This window comes from Triticum aestivum, chromosome 7B, assembly GCF_018294505.1.
Source record: "Triticum aestivum cultivar Chinese Spring chromosome 7B, IWGSC CS RefSeq v2.1, whole genome shotgun sequence".
In the NCBI taxonomy this organism is placed as follows: Eukaryota; Viridiplantae; Streptophyta; class Magnoliopsida; order Poales; family Poaceae; genus Triticum; species Triticum aestivum.
In genome coordinates, this window is record NC_057813.1 from 80933066 (window position 1) to 80953787 (window position 20722).

The 20722-nt window shown below is 45.1% G+C and overlaps 1 protein-coding gene and 1 pseudogene across 2 annotated transcripts; both read right to left on the reverse strand.

The window, feature by feature from the left end:
* Positions 1-8671: 8671 nt before the first annotated feature.
* On the reverse strand, positions 8672-11416 carry LOC123156328 (putative cysteine-rich receptor-like protein kinase 32). Of its 2 annotated transcripts, none has more exons than XR_006477976.1 (7): positions 11191-11416; positions 10613-10773; positions 10252-10513; positions 9758-9980; positions 9506-9653; positions 9142-9396; positions 8672-8898 (listed from the first exon to the last, which is right to left on the reverse strand). XR_006477976.1 is itself a non-coding variant. In XM_044574464.1 (7 exons), the coding sequence occupies exons 2-6, from the start codon at positions 10769-10771 to the stop codon at positions 9217-9219; spliced, it is 972 nt and encodes a 323-aa protein (XP_044430399.1). In that variant the 5' UTR covers positions 10772-10773; positions 11191-11415; the 3' UTR covers positions 8672-8898; positions 9200-9216. The 2 variants fall into 2 exon arrangements, 1 of the variants encoding a protein (XP_044430399.1); XM_044574464.1 differs by having other exon boundaries at positions 9200-9396; positions 11191-11415.
* A 679-nt stretch (positions 11417-12095) lies between these two features.
* Positions 12096-18521, reverse strand: LOC123156330 (disease resistance protein Pik-2-like; annotated as a pseudogene).
* Positions 18522-20722: the final 2201 nt, after the last annotated feature.

Here is a 20722-nt window from a genome sequence, read left to right on the forward strand (position 1 = left end):
TATTATTATATTTTCATATTCATAACTATGGAGTTTATATTCGATGATATAACTACTATGATCCTGAAATATGTGATTCAGTGGAAAACTCATATGCATGTGTGAAATGATAAACGGTTAAACAATCGATTCCTAGTCTTGCCTCTAGGACTACACTGGTGGAAAAAAGGCCTTTGGTCGCGGTTCGCAATTGCCATTAGTCGCGGTTGCGCAACCGCGACCGACCGGGCGCGACTAAAGGCCCCCCCCTTTAGTCGCGGTTGCTTAAGAACCGCGACTAAAGGCCCGTCCACGTGGGCGCCAGGTGGCCGTCGGGGCGGAGGACCTTTAGTCGCGGTTCTTCTGGCCAACCGCGACTAAAGGCCGCCGCAGGTTTAGGGTTTTAGCCCCCCCCCCCTAAACCTCCCCCCTTAAACCTGTTTTCTGTTTAATTTGTATTGTTTTATTTCTTTTGTGCTTTATTTTAATTTTGAAGGAGTTTCATATATTCTACGGTACTACATACATGCATATGAATGTACAATTTCAAATAAATTTGAAATTAGAACCAAAAGAATTCAAGAGGAATATACAATATATATTCAATATCATCGGATGACCATATACAATTTTGAACAAGTTTCCATACATGATTTAATGCATATAAAGTTCTACGTCCTCGTAATAGTGTTCTCCTTTAGGATGGAGGACTTCCCTGCTGAACCATCCAGCTAGTTCCTCTTGAAGTGGTCGGAAGCGAGCTTCTGGACTAAGCATCCACCGGAGGTTATTCCTCTTAGCATTGGTATCACTCGGAACCCGCTCAGAGGTGTATCTCCGGATCATCTCACAGACATAGTATCCACATAGATTGGTCTCCGGTGGCTGAATATCCCCAGCATTCTTAGCCTTTAACATTTTGAATTCTAGCTCTTTTTTGAATTCACCGACCTTTGTATCTACGAACCGTCTCCAAACCCTACGAGGCAAAGAAAATTAAATGAACAAGAGAGTTATTAATTAGTTACTTGATATTAGGAAATGAACGAAATAGGCCGATCGATATAGAGCGCAAATGAATGAAAATAATTACTTCTGCAGCATTCTTCTCATGCCGCCCCAAAGCTTTGGATCCATATTCACAGAGTCGTGGACGAGACATTCTGAGGTGTTAACTTTAATTACTAGCAGAATCCAGTGGAACCTGCGGACACGATACATGCACAGTACGTCATGCATAACTCATCGATTAGCCGGCCACATACCATGCATGGAGTAAACAAAAGAGAATGTGCTCAAGACAGAAACACTCACTCAAAATGGTAAGGAAATAGAATATCACTTTTGAGTTCCTGCTTTGTAAGAAACTGCCACAGGTCTGCCTCCACGTCGGCGGGGTAACGCTCCAACACATGTCCATTAACGATGTGTGGGTCAATGAACCCAACATCATGGATGTTCCTTACTCTGCATTCCTTAATCTTCATTCTGCATGTATAATAGCGGACACAACAATATAGTTAGGACATATATATAGTGCAGGCAATATGAACGAGATGGGGTAGAAATTAATAAATCACTTACAGAACGTAGCAACTGATGATAGATTTATCGAGCTCGCGCAGATTGAAAAGCTGGAACAATTCACTCAGTTCAATTTGTACATAGTAATGTTTGAAGTGATGCTCATGTCTAACTTCCGCATAAATATATTCTTTGGCGTTTTTATTTTTTATGTAACCCTTGTACCATTTCAGCAGACCTTTCATTTGTGGAGGTAGATCCTTTTCCTCCGCAGGCTCGACGAGAGGCCCATTCTTGACATATGTAATTACTACCTCCTTCACTGGCGCCTCATCAAGGCCTAACAGTTCACGAAGAGTAATACCTAAGTTGGCCGCTTGTTCTCTGGCACTCGTTACAGTCAATCCCTGTGCTGCCGCAGCTTGTATGATCTCGGGGGCATCAGGACAGAAGGCTTCCACTATAAGCGGGGCAATCGATTGTTTACTTTGTTCCCCGAGCTGGGCAACTTGTTTCCCGCTTTTTTTACTTTCGGCCTTCTCCCGCTCTTTGTTCTCCTTGAACATGAGTGCCTGCCTGCGAAGTTCACGTGCATAGTCGTTAGGCAGATTCTTCGCGGCTTGGGACGGTGTGCTCAAAAATGACTTAGCCCACTTCTTTTGCTCATCAGAAAATACTGGCTTGGGCTCGGGCTCTGTTTTCTTCTTGCAGTCCGCCTTCCATTTCTCCAAATCAGCAGCCGCGGCCGCGTCGACTTCCTCGGCACTACGTTCCCAAGGCCTTGTGGGGAGAGGCTTCAGTGATGGCTCCGGTACCTTTGTGGTCTTAGGTACATAAGGGTCCGGGTTAATAATCCAGGACTGCTTCTGCTTCTTTGCCGGAGGTGGATTGGGGGGCGGCGTCTGATCACCCGCCGGACGAGGACTGGGGGGCGGCGGCTGATCACCCGCCGGACGTTGTGGACTGGGGGGCGGCGTCGGCTGACGTGACGGAGGTGTAGGTGAACCGCCACCACCACCACCACCACCACCACCGCCACCGCCACCGCACCACCACCACCGTAGGGGGGTGGACTTGTTGTCCTTGGCGCCTCGCCTGGAAACTTGATAAACTTCTTTTGCCATAGAATGAAATGGCGCTTGACATCTCCAAGTCTTTTCTCCCCTTCAGGTGTAGCAATGTCAATCTCCAGGTCCTCAAACCCTTGGACTATGTCCTCCACCGTGACACGAGCATAGCCATCTTGAATGGGGTTGTTGTGGTGGAGTGCTCCAGGTAAACATGGTAAAGCACTGCCGATGGCTACCTTCATGGACATGTTCCCGATAGGATAATACAGATGACATTCTTTCATCTCCTTTATATCGTCCACGGGGTAGCGAGGAGGCTCCGATGAAGTAATTTCGACCACCAGAGGCTCCGGTGCAGTAATTTGGACCACCAGAGGCTCCGGTGGGGCCTCCGTGGAAGCCACGCTGCTTCTCCGCTGCTGGCTTCCGAGATCCGCTGGATGATCTTCATGCTGCACCCGAGCTGCATCTCTTTCGGCTACTAGTACACTCATGGTTTTCTTCATCACCTCCATTTCCGATGCCAACCGCGCCACAACATCTGCTTCCTGATCCATCTTTCTCTTACGGCTTCTGTAACCGTACGGGTCATCGTTCTGGGGGAACCCTATTTTCCACGGAATGTGCCCCATGCCTCGTACACGTCCTCCGTGTTCAGGATTCCCGAGGGCTTTTGTCAGCGCGTCGTTCTCTCTGTTGAACTTGATCTTCCCCTGTTGAGCATCCCTCATTGCGTTAATAAGGGCTTGGGTGGGTTTAATTAATTTGCCCCGGTAAACACACTCCCCTGTCTCCGGGTTCAACGTTCCCCCATGCCCGTACCACCAGCTTTTGGCCCTTGGGTCCCATCCCTCCGTACCTGGACGGATTCCTCGCGCCCTCAGCTCGTTCTCCATCTTCTCCCACCTAGGCTCCCAAAGGCGATACCCTCCTGGCCCCATAACATGATTGTACTCCTTCTTAGCCGCATTTTCCTTATTTTTTTTCGATATTTGAATGAACTGCTCCGATTTCTTTTGCTTCACAAATTCTGGCCAATCATCTTTCAGTTTCTCATATTGTCCTTTGAAATCCGGAGTCTTGTTCTGCTTGACAAAGTCATGGGCTAGATTTTGCTTGAATTTCCGGAATGCGTCGGCCATCTTATGAAGAGCGAACTGTTTGACTAGCCTCCTCCTCTCCTTGTTTTCCTCAATCTTGTTACCCTCCTCATCGAATTTGTTGTATTCCGGAGGTAGAACGAAATGTTCCATAAGCTTCTTGAAGCAATCTTTTTTTGTTCTCTTATCGACAAAAGTGAAACCATCAATTCGTGCCTTCTTTGGCTCATTCCACTCCTGGACGGTGATCGAGACGTTGTCTCTAACAATGGCTCCGCATTGGCTGACAAACTTGGTGGCGTTCTTGCGGGGCTCCAGCGGCCTGCCGGTTGCACTGTCGACAACCTCGATGGTGCATGTTTCTCCTTGTTTCATCGTCTTGGTTGCGCCACGCTTTGACGACGTACTCGATTGTTTCGACGATCCGGCCGAGGGCTAAAATAAGAAAGAGTCGCGCGCGTTAGTACACACATATTTATTCAAATCAGTTAGTTTGTATCACCAGAGGCTCAATGTATATATATACCTCGGCGCTGGAGGTGGTTGCTACTTCCATTTGAAGATCGTCGCTTATCGACGTTTGTTCGGCATCATCTTGCTGACGGCGCCCTTCATCTTCACCGTCAAGGTTCAGATAAGAAGAGATATCATCTTCTTCTTCTCCGGTCGGCACATATTGAATATCGCCGTTTATGATGCCGAACATATGTGCTTCACCGTCCGGATCATAGTTGTCCATAATCGGGTCAGCTCTATCGTCCGCCATTATGTCAATCCTGAAAACATGTAGTAAAAACAAATTAATTAAGTGAAGAAGGGGGGCGGTGGCGGTGGCGGTGGCGAAAGGGCGGTGGCAAAAGGAGGGGGCAAGGAAGGGGTGGGAGAGGGTGTCGCGGTAGAGCGCGAGACGGGTGCTCCGTAGTCGAACTTGGGGTCGCCGGCAGTCTCGGGGTCTACCGGAAAGAAGTAACGGAGGGGGAACACAATAAATAACAGAGCAATCAAAGCATCACAAAGCGTAACCTGGCAATACGCGGTGCTAGGTGTGCCCTAACGCGGCAGTAGGTCGTACCGGCGAAAGGGGGAAACATCCGGGAAAGTATCCCCGGTGATTCGCGTTTTCGGACAGATGAACCGGAGGGGAAAGTTACATGTTTGCTATGCTAGGGATGTGTGGCGGACGAACGGGCTGCGTATCCGGATCCGCCTCATCGTTCTGAGCAACTTTCATGTACAAAGTATTTTCATCCGAGTTACGGATTATTTTATATTAATTTTTAAAGTTTTATATCATTTTTAGAATTAACAGAATTAATTAAATTGTCTGTTAACTAATTAACCAAGTTAATTAGATTAATTAACAGATTAGTTATATTAGTTATTTAATTAGGTTTACTAAACACAATTAATTAAGTTAATTAATTTAATTAACTGATTAATTAATTAATATATTTATTTATTTATTTTCTAAATTCTCTTCTCTCCTTTTTTTAAATCGTTTCTGGGGCGTGGGCCCCAATTGTCATTGGGCCAGGGGGCCTTAACGGGCGCCGGCGCTAGCGGGCAGCGGGTACGAGCCGGGCACGAGCTCCGGCGGCCAAGGGCCGCGATGGCGCCGGCCGGAACAGGGCGGCAGGGCGGAGGGGAAGTGGCCGGTCCGGCGAGCGCGCAACCGGGACGTGCGGGAGCCGCGACGCGGCGCCGCCATGCAGAGGCGGGCGCGGCGACGGGACGGGCCGGCGGGCGCAGCGTTCGGAGGGGGCCGGGGAGACGGCCGGACGGGGCCCGATGGGGAGCTCACCAAGGAGAGGGCGGCGATGCGCGGGGGAGGACCGACGAAGGAGAGGCGGGGACGGGCAGTCCGGCGCGACGGGGGCGAGGGCGACGGCGGGCGGCAGGGCGGCGGGCGGGCGGCAGGCAGGGCGAGGCGGGGGCAGGGCACGGGCGGAGGCGGCGGGCAGGGCACGGGCGGAGGCGGGCAGGGCACGGGCGGAGGCGGCGCTCACTGGGGACGGGGGCGGCGGCGCGCAGGGCTTCGGCGTCGGCGTCGGCGTCGGGGCAGGGCTTCGGCGTCGGCGTCGGCGTCGGGGCAGCGCTTCGGCGTCGAGAGAGAGCAGAATGGGAAGTGGCAAAACTGCTAAGTGCAGTATTTATGGACGCACCTTTAGTCGCGGTTGGAGAGGCGGACCGCGACTAAAGGTACCCTTTAGTCGCGGCCCGCACCCCATCCGCGACTAAAGGGTGCCCTTTAGTCGCGGTCCGCCTCTCCAACCGCGACTAAAGGGTTTTGGCGCCGCCTCCGTTCCCGCGCAGAAAGACCCTTTAGTCGCGGTTGGAGAGGCGGACCGCGACTAAAGGTACCCTTTAGTCGCGGCCCGCCACCCCAACCGCGACTAAAGGTATCCTTTAGTCGCGGTCCGCCTCCCCAACCGCGACTAAAGGGCTGTGCTAGAACTGGCGCGGTGCGGTGGGATGTTTAGTCCCACCTCGCTAGCCGAGAGGCTTCGACAGTGGTTTATAAGCGCGGCTGCGCTTACCACTTCGAGCTCCTCTCAAATGCAGGCTTACGGGCCTATTCTGTCACTGTGTGCCTGTGGGCCTACTGGGCCTTCTGCGGGCCTGAATCCTGGCCCTTTAATGGGTTTCTAGTCGTATTCAGGCCGTGGTGGCCCAGTAGGTGGCATATTTTCTTTTTTTCTTCCTTTTTTCCTTTTTCCTTTTTTCTTCTGTTTTTTTCTTATGTTTTTCTTCTGTTTGTTTTTTCTTCTGTTTTTCCTTTTTTCTTCTGTTTTTTCTTCTGTTTTTTCTTCCTTTTTCTTCTGTTTTTTCTTCTGTTTTTTTCTTCCTTTTTCCTTTTTCCTTTTTCTTCTGTTTTTTTCTTCTGTTTTTTTCTTCTGTTTTTCCTTTTTCTTATGTTTTCTTCTGTTTGCTTTTTCTTCTGTTTTTTTCTTCTGTTTTTTTCTTCATTTTCAAATCTTAAAAATACAATTATATATCAAAAAAATCAGAAAAATAAAACTAATTCATTTTAAAACCCCTTGAAGGTTTGACAAAAGGTTTGATACAATAAATTATTACACATCATTTCTTCCCTTGCATGTGAACATCTCTTGAGGAAGAGTAACCCTTCTGATTCTTACAGATAACACATGGACAGATAACAAAACCCCCCTGCTTGTTCGCATTAGCCACTACGAGGAAATCTTTCAAACCCGTAGTGAACTCGCCGGAGAGTCGGTTACCGTACATCCATTGCCGATTCATCTGCATTATTATAATATAAAATATATAATTAACCATCATGCATTTGTTAAACTAACTAGCTACAAATAATATAAATTAAACAATGAACTGCACACATGCATATTTTATCAATGACACACATGCATGAAAGGTTCAAGTTGCTAACCGCGATCGAGGAGGAAAAAATAAATGAGGAACCTCAAGTGTGGCTCCAACACTTCATATCATGTTTGTTTCACCCTCTTAGGGCATTTCATCAAACACCTTGTGTGCATAAGAGGAACCAAAAGCAAACCTACACCCCCTTGTGAAGCTTGTGAAGAGAAGTGGCACCAAATGGCTAAGTGAGCGTGCTGAACTGGTATATATAGGGGAGGAGTTTTAGTCGCGGTTGGCCTGGCCAACCGCGACTAAAGGCCTTTGCGCACCTTTAGTCGCGGTTGGCCTGGCCAACCGCGACTAAAGCCCGCGAGCTTTAGTCGCGGTTGGCCAGGCCAACCGCGATTAAAGGCCTTTGGGCACCTTTAGTCGCGGTTGGCCTGGCCAACCGCGACTAAAGCCCGCGAGCGCCCTGGGCCCAGGCATTTGGTCGCGGTTCATCTGCCGAACCGCGACTGAAGACTTCATTAGTCGCGGTTCCTACAGTTTCGCGACTAATGAGGCTGGACGGAAGCCTCTTTTTCTACTAGTGCTAGCTCAAGTGTTGTTGGTGATCATGTTTTATGGATCTTAGGATATTGTTAAGTGTAATGATAGTCCTAAAACAACATTGAGATTATGACGTTGGAAGAACGGCCATATTGAATCAACCCAAACTTAGCCCTGTTATCTGGCTTGTATGACTTCACTTTGTACCCGAAACTTCTTAGTGATGGCTACGTGCGTACGATGGACGCATAGGCCTGGGGTATACCCTCCTTTTTCAAAAAAAGATATTAAGTGTTTTTTCGTAAATTAATTGTGACAATTTATTATGTCTAGAACCAAACGGACTCTTTAAAAAAGCTGGCGCATATACTCATCATAAAGTCTACATCGGGAAAATAAAATTATTATTTGGCACTAAAGCTGACCAGTCAACCCCCTGGGGTCTTCTGAAAAACCAATTAGGGCCCCCCAAGAAAAAAAAGGCTAGATTTCCTCTATCTTCTGCCGGTCCGCCTCATCTCCGGTGGCCTTAGGCCCATGGTGGCGTGGTGGATCCCGGCCCTTGCCGGCGGAAGGGCTCCGTCTTTAGATGTTCCTTCAGGTTTTGTTAGGGTTTGTGTCCTGCTCAGAAAGACGAGACGGCGGCGGCTTTCTAAAGATGGAATAAGGTTCTTCCCGCCTAGTTCCCGTTCCCGTGGTGCGTCTAGCATTGTCGGTGGGTGTGGAGGTGTGTCATTGGTTGATTTGCTCGGATCTTGTCGTAGTTCGTCTATGTTCATGTATCTTCAGGTTGGATCCTTCCGATCTCTACTCTTCAACGGCGGCGATTGTTGTTCTGCTGCGCTGGTCCTATGGGGCCTTAGCATGACTGACTTCCCGACTATCTATTACAACAAGGTTTGCCCAGCTCCAGCGAGGGAGGGGCGATGATGGCGGGGTGGCTTCGGCTCGCTTTAGTGCTTGTAATCGTCGCTAGGTGGTTTACGGATCTGGATGTAATTTTATTTCTAGTATTCATTGTACTACCATGTTTGAATATGAATAGATTGGAAGTTTTTCGCAAAAAAAAAAACTGGGGTTTTAACCTCCTTTTCTAATAAAAAACAATAAAAAAAACTAAAACTGACCAGGCAACCCCCTTGTATCTGGAGTACCAAGAAAATATACATGGAGAGTAGCAATCATCATAAGAAATTGAAGCTAACAGGTTCCACAATGACGTACATATCATAGCAAATTATTTCAACTTTGGCAATAAGTAGAGGATGTCATTTCCTTCTTGCACATGTCTCCTGAAGAAGACCCAAATTTTATTCTCCATGAAGACTGGAGATCTGAAATTTCATACACTATAGGTTACGACCAGCTGAAATGTAGCATAACTACATGGTTCTACAGATGCCAGGTTAATAGTGTAAAAACAGTAAAAAAATGTTCTTAAGCAACAATGCATGATTGACAAAAAATAAGCGGTACCAACTAAGGATATTTGATTCTGCATATAAGGGCTGCAAATATCTTAACCCTTTCATTATGGGCTACATCTGAGAGAAACATGTATCCACTCCTTTGCATACCTAAATTTGATAAATTGAAACCGCCATTAGGATGGCATGTGGATAGTCAATTTCATACCAGTATGACCTTGTAGCTCAATTAGTATGTCGTCCATTGAGCTGGTCGATAATTGCCTCTATGGTAGGTCTCCTCTGCCGATCAGTCTCAACACATTGCAGTCCAATTTCGATGCATTTTTTTACTTGTCGTAGGCAATCTGCTTTTAATGATGGGTACTCTGATACGATGTTCTCCTCTGTCCAGTTTTCACGTACCTACAAACAAGATCGGAATTATGACCCCTCAAGATATACCACAAAAGATTGTTTGTAATATGAGCTTCTAAAGCTAAGTGTCCAAATTATTAAAAAAAAATCCCGTTACCTTTTTAATAAATTGTCCTGCAGATGGTTCGCTCCCGCGGTAATTCTCCTCTCTTGTGGTAGTCTCAAGGATTAGTACACCTAAACTGTATATGTCCGACTTTGTGGAGATTTCACCTCTGTATAGATATTCAGGAGCTATATATCCACTGCATAGCATTAACATTAACAATAAGTACTATCAGAGAGCTTATGATGCAAGTTAAATCATAATAAAGGAACAAACATTTATCGCATTTCATAATCGACTTACTATGACCCCACCACATTTTGTGTGTTCATCCGTGTTTGTTCTTGACCGAAGAGTCGCGAGAGACCAAAATCCGCTATTTTCGGTACCATATTACTATCCAGCAGTATATTTTCGGGCTTAAGATCCATATGCACAATAGGAATGCTGTGTACAAAGAGTAAACCCTCACATATCCCCTTAATTATGTTGAATCGTGTGTCCCAGTCCATTTGGGTATCTACTCCTGAAGAAGTGAAACACGGAGACACTTACTTGAATATCATTTATTTGTCAGCATGCTAATAGCAAAAATATTATCACAAAAGACAATTTTCTATGTACAATTGCAACTTCTTTTGATCATGTCAACTGCTGTACCTTTATTGTCATTGTATAGCATTTAAATCTGAACATGCTGTAACAAAGATTGATGACCAAACTCTAGTTCATAGTGTACGATAGGAGTATTATAATCTTGAACATTGATGCAATTTGAATCAGGTAGTATGACATACCAAAAAGATTCTTCTTAAGGGTCCCCCCTGGTAAATATTCGTAGCAGAGTACACTTTCAACAATATCAGCAACAATATATCTTCCATTGTTCTGCACCACTTTCTTTAGACTTTCATGACAGTAGCCAACCAACCTTACAACATTTTTATGTCGGAGAGCCATAATATTTTGAACCTCATTATTGAATGCTTTATCTCGTGGAAGGGGCGAATTTTCGGCAAGTTTCTTCACAGCAATGGTTTCCCCATCTGGCACAGTCCCCTGTTCAACCTCAGACTCTTTCAGCAACGTTTTTAGGAAATATAGTCATAATTTTCAGCAACTTCCGGAAAGACAGAAACTGTTAAAGCACAACCATACCTTATAAACGGTTCCAAAAGCGCCTTTACCAATTATACGATTCTCTGAGAACTGATCTGTGATATTCTTCAGAAAGTCTAACGGCAGATCCTTCGGCAGTGTGCTCAGAACGCTCGGCCTGTTCTCTTCAGCTCTACCTCCGCTACGGCTAGTAGCCATTTCTGATGATTTAAGAAGCTTTGATGTGAGTTCTCGTTTAGCAGAGCAAAAACAGATTTACAAGCTATGGGTTGCCACCAGTTCTCTTTTACCAAAGCAAGGACATATTTGCCATATACAAGAGTAAACATACATAGATTGTTCTATCACTTTGTAGACTAAGTCATAAAAATGATTTTCTATTAACTAGAAGCTTTAATTGATCGTTGCCATGTATCTAGGTGATACAAACACAGAAGAGTTCGACTCCGGCCACTGCATCAAAATTGCATGCAGCCACGCAAAGGCAAACAAACAATGGTAAAAGATGCAGTATCTAGTAATAACATGATAGAAAAAACACTCCTATCCATAGACATGGCTGTTGAAAGTTGAAACAGCATCTGAAAACAATCAACTTCCAAATTAAAAGAACATACCTGGTGAAGATCGAACTCTTGAGGTATCGTCTAGCAGTTGTGCAGATAACAGAGGAGAAACGGGGATGAAGCTTCTGAGAAGAAGCACTTCCTGCTAGACTCAGCTGGATATATAGCAACCCAACAAGATGTGCACCTACCGCGTAGAAAAGTATGCATTGACTTGACTCATGCACACAATGTTCGACTCTTTCTGGGTGAATAAAAAAATATATAGTACAATAATCCACGTCTACATCACTCTAAATATAGAATAATCAATAGTAAAAAAACAATAATCCATGTCTACATCATCCTAAATATTTTCACACTATAGCAAGGACATCGACGGTGACACCATGTGAGATGGTATACAAGAATAATCCGCATTAGTAAGACACACAGAGCACCAAGTCGAGTATTTGACCCCAGGTAGGTTGAAGGTACAACCGCCCTTCTAACCATCCAAGCAAATTTTGGCACTTTTTCACACAAAACATTATCCGGACGTACTCAAAAGATTCCCTACAAGGGAGAACATACAAGAATTCCAGTCATGCCTGACCCACCTTGCTTGGCTTGGGATAAGATGCACTGTTTTTCAACAATCTCACTCTTTTCCAAACAGATCATTTTGCTTGTCAGACAAGCCTCTTAAGTTGTCTCCATTTTTTCCTTGCACTTTTGGCAGCAATGAGAGAAAAAGGACAGTTGAGCAGTTTTCCACTCAAATCACAATGGTGTTAAGGACCGTTGAGCAATGTGAGAGAAGGCTAGACATATTGCCTATTAAATAGTCCCTCCGTCCCACAATATAAGGAGTTTCTGCAAGCTAGGGAATATATACCAATAGACAAATAATGAGCAAAAGAGCTCCCCTGCTTCCAAACACAAGTGGACATAAATGCACTTCTTAATGTTTTTTCTTTCCAATAAAGGCTGGCACTTTTCCAATTTCATTAGAATGAGGACATCAAAATAGGAGTATTTACAAGTTGAAAGGAAGAAGAAAACTTAGGAACATGTGTTTATACTTTAGAGTGTGGTACATTTTGACAAAACACATGTATGGAACCGATAAAAAGAAGAAAATACACGTACAAAATGTTACACAAAAACCAACCAGGGTTTGCAAACACTTGACTGGGCTAGTGGCGGGTAGAAATGAATCCAGGAAATGAGAAAATAAAATTCCCATCAGGACGAACGTGGTAATTCCTTCTTCAAGACAGGTTTGTTTGGATGGTTGAGAAGCTTGTTCGACAGTTCAGTCTCGAGTGTTTCATTATTGTTACCAATGATCAAGACTTCCTTGAGCTCAGGTAGACAATCAAGGCCATCAAGATCATATGACGCCCCACTGGAGCAGTCAAGCTTGAGCAGCTCTAGACTTTTCATCGTCTCTGAACCAAACTTCACAGATAATGAGCTGGAGCTGCAACCAATCTCGAGGATCTTGACCATTTTATAGGTGGGCAACTCCATTGCATGCAATTCAGCCTTAAACTGGACTGGGCTGCTTGATACGAAGGCGTAGAATACATAGATTTGGTACCTCGCCGAGGAACTTAATGTCTCGTTCTTTCAAAGTGGACATCTCCAGATCCATCTTCCTGAGTTTGATAAGTGTGTCGCTCAATACTCCTTGGTCAGAGCCAAGGCCGCTTGACAACGGCAACCTATCTTGAAGCCCGTACAGTTTAAGACTCCGTAGATTATTCCAAGGCAAGGATGTCTGATCATCCAAGCAACAGCCTTGGTTGTCCTTGTCAAGCTGGACAGACAAGGATTCCAGATGAACATGACCCTGGATTGCAGAGAAAATATCCTTGCTGTTCTTCCTGTTAACGCCGGACACTCCGAGCTTGCGCAACTGGGTGAGCTTCTTGAGAGCTTTCGCCATGGCCTTCCCACCAGAAGCAGAAATGTTGACGACACCAAGCGTGTGCAACGCCGTCAGTTTCCCAATGCCTCCAGGCACCTGAACACCAACTATACGGTGAGGTGTGCAGAACCAGCTGGATGGAGCAGGTGGTGCTGATGCAGCTGGGCAAGTGGCGCCGGCACGTATGTACTGTAGCTTCTGCAACTTGGTGATGTTCTCTGGCAGGGTGAGTACGGAGGTGCCCCTGACATCCAAAGTCTGCAGCTGCCTCAGATGATCCATATTATCTGGAAGATGGTGTATCTCGTGCCGTCCTCGTAGTGAAAGGAACTTGAGACGACGCAGCCATTTTAATATGTTCTCAAGATCCGCATACTCTATACCTGATGCATCCTCTAGATCAAGCACCCGAAGAAGCATCATACTTTCAGAGATGAAGAATGGTTTCCACCTGCCAAACACCGTCAGTGACCTAAGCCGCGAGAAATCCATGCTCTCAAACACAATTTTGTCCCTCTTCCAGTCGTGCAATATGACAAGGTGACGCCCTGTGCGCTGGGTGGTTAGGGCACAATTAGGCCCCAGCTCAAACATAAGGTTTTCTTCTTCTTGGCCCGGGATGATGTACTCGTGGAAAAAACCACTGACCTGACACAGCAGCGCCAATCTTGTGGCATTCAATGTGTTTGTGACTAAGTATGGCACCTGCTGGATTATGCTCAGATCAAGGAGCTCGGAGAACTGCCTCTCCCCATTCTCCTCTGCAGATTCATTGTCGCCGTCTCTAGAGTATCCCTCTGCAATCCACCGCCTTACTAATCGCCTTCGCCGAATGAGGCGGTCTCGAGGAAAGATCGACAGGTAGAAGATACATGGCTTGATTGAATCAGTGCAAGTACGGAAATAGGAATGCATCCAACCAAATAGATCACATAGACTATCATAGTCCGGCTCAGTCTCCAGGTGGTGCATAAATCTTTGATTTAAAGAAACCACAGTATCCATCCTTGTGACCGTTTGTTTGGCCAATACGGCAGCTATAGCAACTATCACTTTGGGAAGACCTCCACACTTCAAAATAAGTTCTTCTACTTGGATATATTGTAGAGCTCTTGTGTCTGTGTCTGATGATTTTTCCAGGTATACCTATATTGTTCCAACAATTTAAAATTAGCGTCAATTAGACAATTACACCATACTCAGTTTGACTTTTCAGGTGCAAAATATGTGTGTGCGCAGACTGTGTCTTCGTTTCACCCTTTTTATTATGTCTCTAGACACATTGCACTGTTTCGATAGGCAAAAACTCCAAGCAGTGCAAATATCGAAAGCAGTGTAAAACAGGAATGTTATGAAATAAGTATTGTACTACCTGGGGGTATAGACAGTAAAATATATCACGTTAAGGCAGAACATAGTATAAATCAAAGGCAATGCAAAATAGTGGCAGAACAACTATCTGTAATGGTAATTGTAATAATCAATTGTAAAATTCGACAGTAAATAGAGGAGAAGAATAATCACAGCAATTTAAGCTTCAAAAATTTATATAACTTAATGACAGATTCACAATACACCAATACTTCTTTTCAACTATCACCTTGGCCCTTGCTAAACCTGACCATTCGACGGACCGGGTTGGGTTCGGCCCAGACTTGGCAAAACCCGAAGAAAAAATCCCAAGCCCGTGCACAGCCCGGCCCGAAGCACATGAACAGTGGCATTTTTTAATTAAATTAATCATATTCAGGATATTATATTAATTTATTATACCTATATTTTGAATAAAAATATATATGGCTATTTCAGGCTTTCAGGCCGGGCTTCGGGCGAGAAAGTGAAGCCCAAGCCCGGCCCAAATGTCAGCCTTCGGGCTCAGGCCTTCGGGCCGGGTTATCCATGAACAGGTTTAGCCCTTGCAAATGAGTGGGCATCATCTTTAGTATGTCAAAGATGTTTAGTGTTTATGTGTATCTTATGCAGTCATTTCCCCCCTCCCATTTACCCCGTTCGTTGCAAATTACACGATGTTTTAGATATGGAAACGTTCCTGGATGTGTCTTCGACCTTTATTTTTACATGCTTATATGATTATGTTGCTAAGAAATAACAAAAAATTATGAAACATTTTTTTATGAAAAAACCAATGACAATGCTTCAAAATTTTCTGAGTTGCAAAGACACCAACAGAAATAACCAACAATCTGCACGCCCACAAGATATATTGTTATATGCTCATTAGCATGGATTTGCAGCTCTATGCCAATGTGTCATTTTGTGCATTGCTATATGGACATACAGACTAATGCAAATTTATTCCTTGCACAAGCATACCTTGCCCATATGTCATTTTGTACATCACTAGTGTGGGTCTGTAAATGTTGACAAATTCTTCTCTAAACTTGATCAAAGATAGAAATTTTTTAGTTTTGAAAAAACAAATACACCTTTTAATACGGAACGGATGGAGTATTATGTACTCCCTCCATTCCTAAATATAAGTCTTTTTAGAGATTCCAATAAAAGACTACATACGGAACAAAATGAATGAATCTACATTCTAAAATATGTCTATATACATCCATATGTAGTCTGTAGTGGAATCTCTAAAAAGACTTACATTTCGGAACGGAGGAGTATCAATCATGTCATGCGTTTTTACAATTCATTAGCAAAGGGACGCTTGTCTATCTCTGAATAGGGAGTATGCGTCTGTGAGAGCCAAAAATCCATTCGACATGCATATTTCCACAAACTACAAATGGTTAGAGATATGCATGTCAAAATCTAACATTTGTAGTTTGTGGATTGGAGTATGATGTTCGGCCCTCTCCCATAGTTCGGACTTTTGGAGCAACTGACTGGTGCATGAATTCAATAGTGGAAATATGCATGTCGATAATATATGAAGTTTCTTGATCGTAAATATGCAAATACCAAATATAGGTTGAGATTTAAGACCATATTTGAAGTTCCTTGATCATCCTCAGTGAAGGATGACGAATATGATAACCATCACATAAAGTATTAAGTTTCTGAAAACATGTAGGCACAAAATAAGAGAGTCGTGAGAAAAACAAACCTTTTCAAAGAGAGTTGAGGCTGCAGCAGCTTCCAGACCTTTGACATTAAACACAAGCTCTTCGCGATTCGCGCAATATGCGGCAATGCTTGCTTCGGTTGTGATGACAATGACAACGCTCTTAGAAGATCTAGGTATTACCAAGGAAGTTTGTATCAAGTCCCATTCCTTCTTGGACTGGACATTATCAATAACAATGAGCCAACCTAATTCCGCAAAACGAAAATTCGGAGGTAAGCTCCTTTGGAAGTCCCTTAAATTGAATGGATGAGATATATTCACCCAATGGTACTCTGTGAATAGGTTTGTGTCGCGCATTGTGTCATCATACAACTTTCTCACGAGAGTCGACTTCCCAACACCGGCTATTCCCCACACAGACATCACCTGCCAAGAATTTATACGTGCTTTTGCTGGATATTGACGAAGTTGATTCATTAGCGACTCACGTCCAATGAGGGGAGAATCTTCCACCATTGTTTTCTTGCCTTTATCTCCATCGCCATCAGAACCCTGTATATGTGTTGGGAAAGGTTTTAACACAAAGGTATTGCTAGAGATAGGCAAAATACATGAACAAAGTGTGATCTCTCAAGTTGCTTACAAAGACAATGATATTTTATTAGACCATTTACACGTCGGCCTAAAAGGTAGGTAACAAGACACATGTGCCATAATTCATATTTATTTACGTACTAGTCATGAACCCGTGCACTAGACGAGCTATTTGGTCGCATAATAGCTAGATAGAGCAATGGTCATTAGATTTTACTAGAGTGAATACTTGTGTTATTCCTTATACGCCGGGTAAGGAAAAAAAACGATAAGTTAGAGAACTAATAAATTTTCAGGCTTCATGTATGTATATTTCTGAAAGTCATGAAATTATTCCCACTTTTATGTATAGATGTGCTCGACATATCTATAAACTTTTATTGGCAAATACTTTAAATCGACAAAAGTAACAAGTGATTTTAGATTAAGAAACGAAATGAATTTGCGATTTCCGTGTTTGGAGCACCTACCTTCTTGAAGAGGGCACAAACAGAGTGCTCGGGCGAGAACTGCTTGAGCTCCAGTATCTGGTATGGGTGCCCGATGCACGAGCTTGCTACTTCAGGTTGCTGCGTGGACACGATGATCCAGCTGCCTTTCCTCCTGTCTGGAAGGAACTTCCTCAAAGCATGCCAGTCAGCCATGTTTGAGAGGTCTTCCAAGACAACGAGGTAACTCTTCTCCGTGAGCATCTTCTTGAATTCCTTAAAGAGGACCTCCTGGGTGGCCTGCATCATCGTTAGGACATCCATACATGTGTCCGGTCCTTCATGTTCTTCTTCTTCTGCGCAGAACTGAAGCATCAAGCTCCGGACGAAGTCGTGCGGAATGAAGGGATGCATGAGCTTCACCCAGGCGCGGTAGGTGAAGTTTCTGCAGATCTCTGGGTCACTGTAGGCCTTGGTGATGATGGATGTGGCACCGTGGAAGCCGGCTGACCCCCACACCGAGACCACATGAAGCTGAAGGTCGTGGCCGTCACCGCCTTCTTTGGTGACTAGCTGGGTGAGATCGCTGCCGAGGACCTGCTCTCTCATGGCGGCATACCTTGCCTCAGCGAGCATGTTGGACGCGGCCACCGTGTCGCCGGCGGCAGCGGCCGCCGTCAGCTGCTGCTGCGCCACGGGCTTGGATCCAGTGTCGCTGATGAGGCTGTAGCGCGCGTTCCTGGTGCTGACGTCGGCGACCCTGGCCTTGAGCTGCTCGATCTCATCGACCGCCTGATCCAGCGCCGGCGGCCGCGGCGGGCGCGTCCAGGGGACGCAGAGCCGGCGGAGGCGGAACCAGAAGCTGGTCCTCCCTTTGTCGAGGTGGACGACGAGCTCGATGCAGTCCTCAACGTCGTAGGCGAGCTCGCGGATCTGGCGCACCCAGGTGCGCACCACGGCGTTCTCGACGCGCTCCGCGTTGGCGACGTTGAGAAACGACCGCATCATCTCGAGCTCGCCGGTGATGAAGACGAGGTCGCGGCGCGCGCTGAGGCGCAGCTTGGCCTCCTCCTGCACCGCCGCGTGCGCCTTGCTCAGCGTCCCCTCCACCACCGACTTGGCCAGCCCCACCGCCAGGTTCGCCATGGCTGGCCCCTCCTTGCTTGCTCGCGCGCTTGCTGGCTGGCGCTCTCTCTCTCTCTCTCTCTCTCTCTCTCTCTCTCTCTCTCTCTCTCTCTCTCCTTTGCGTCGGTAGTGCTACCACACTTGTTCTAGTGCATTCGATGGCGGATTCTACAGCGGAAGGTTTGGGGGTTTCGAGATAGCGGGAGCAGGGGAGTGCGAGGAGGAAGAAGGGATGATTGGGGGATTTTGGGTGGGTCAAAGTCTTCGTCGGCATACGGAGACTGACCTGCTGGCCACGTCCAGCCAGGTCAAGTCGTCGTCGGTGCATGGAGAGATGTTTTTTTTTCTTGTAATCAGATACTCCTTTCGTTTCAAAATGTTGCGCATAAAAATTGTTTAAAAAGTCAAAGCTCATAAAATCTGATTAAGTTTATAAAGAAGACACTTACGTCGAGAAATACTAAACAGATATAATTAGATTCATCATAAGATGTAGTCTGATATTTTATATATTTTGTATTGTGGATATATAAGTAGTTTTTTCTACACACTTGGTCAAAATTTATAAAGTTTTGCTTTTTATTTAAATCAGCATGTTTTTCATTTGAGAGTTGTCACAACTATTTTTCCTGCGGGGATCATTCGTGTCACAGCAAAGTGCGCTGATCGAAAACGAGAGCATCGCTCATGATCCCTCCCACCCGCTTCAAGGGAAGGAGAATAGCCCCTGCACCATGAGGCTCCCGCGGGAAAGATGCGACACCGTGCAAAAGCTTGCGACAAGGATATGTGTGGACGCGTTGGAGGAGGAGTGCCACCAAATTTTCTCTTCGTTGCACATCGGCCGAGGAAGGCATTGCGTGGGCGAGGGGGAAGGCGACGTCGCCCATTCTGGAGCAGTGCATGCGATGGAAAGCATTCTAGCCTCTCTAGCCCCCGGCTCCTAGTAACCATAGAGGCCTTTCTTGGCATGGGCACTTACGATTCGATGCGATGCGCTGGCGAGGAGCAGATTTCAGTGTTGGTCCTTGAGGACTCCGACGGATTCATGTTCTTCTCGTGGCGGCGCATCGGTTTTTTTTTAATATTCTCGAAGACGCATCAATGGTAACGTGCTCTCTATGGTGTCGAGGGCCCCTGATGTCACTGATGATAACGTTGTATGGGCGTCGTTACCCGCTCCTGGCGCTGTGAAGTATAGGGCTACAGATTTATCGGTTCCACTCCTTTCCCTTCCCTTCCCTTCCTAGTCCAGGCTCCTCTACCACCACCGCCGCTCACCAGGTATGGTGATTTGCATCTTGTGAGTGGTGTAACTTGGTACCTGTTGATGCTATAATGATGATCTTGATATGCAAATGTTCTGCTCTTCATGCTCTACATGTTGGTGTGCTTTGCATTCATGTTAGTGTGCATATTGATATATTAATCTTTGTTGCAAAAGTGCATGTTGTTGTTAACTGCTGAAAACTGCTGTAACTTGCCTATTGTCTTTTTTATATCTTTTTGTGTGATTTTCTTTTGAGCACCATGTCTAGATGTTTTAGGAGCATAATCATGCCACCTTTGCTGTGGTGCAATCCATGTATTTTGATATGCCCTGTAGTGAGTGCAACAAGCTTGTGAAGTGGGCTACTTGCTGTTAATGTTCTGTCAATGCTGAATCTGTTATATCATGATGCCATGTTTGCTTGATGCTACCAATTAATCCATGCATAATCTGAAGATGCTTAGTTGACATGTTTTGTTTTCCATGCTATGCTCTATCATGCCATGCCTTTTGATGCCCTATATGTGTCTTGTAGCATACGTTTTCATTGCCATGAACATGCCTATATGTTGTTCCAGTTTTCTATTAACTTCATGATGCCTTGTTGTGAGCTTGTTATTGATTTATCCATGCCTCTTCTGGAGATGCTCAAATTACATGTTTTGAAGTATGTTATGAGTACTTTGTTCACATGCCATGGTTGTTAATTTTGGATAGCATATGCCTCTGTTCCATGCTTGCAAACATGCTATCATAATGTTGTTGTTTTACCCTTGCTGAAATTGTTTCAACATTCAATCTTGTCATGTTGGTTCCCACTAATCCATGAGCCATATGTATATGATGTCTTGATGTTATTTTCTATTTGTTATGTTTACTTTGATGCCATACCCTTGGTTGCTATGTTTACTTGTTGTAGCTTGTCTCTTTCTTGCTCTCAAGTTGCCATCATATTAACTCTGCTCATACATATGCTCCTGTGTTATAAAGTTGCATTTTGCATTGATCATATTGGTTTAATCTTGATGCCTATAAACCTGAACCTTAATGATATATAAAGTATGTTATCATGATATATAAAGTATGTTATCTGTACATGAAGTGCATGTCAAGTTTATGCTCATATGATTCCTGTAGCATATTGTTTTGATGATTGCAAAGTGCCTACTTGTTGTTTTGGGCAGGTTGTTGTTATAACTTGTTTGGAG

What these genes read in the sequence shown, in the direction of transcription:
- LOC123156328 (XM_044574464.1), bottom strand. Translation starts at nt 10,771, where the DNA reads ATGGCTACTAGCCGTAGCGGAGGTAGAGCTGAAGAGAACAGGCCGAGC. An exon ending in CTTTTGGAACCGTTTATAAG is followed by an intron (nt 10,514 to 10,612) that starts GTATGGTTGTGC and finishes GAGGTTGAACAG; the next exon opens with GGGACTGTGCCAGATGGGGA. An exon ending in CAGGACAATTTATTAAAAAG is followed by an intron (nt 9,397 to 9,505) that starts GTAACGGGATTT and finishes TCTTGTTTGTAG; the next exon opens with GTACGTGAAAACTGGACAGA.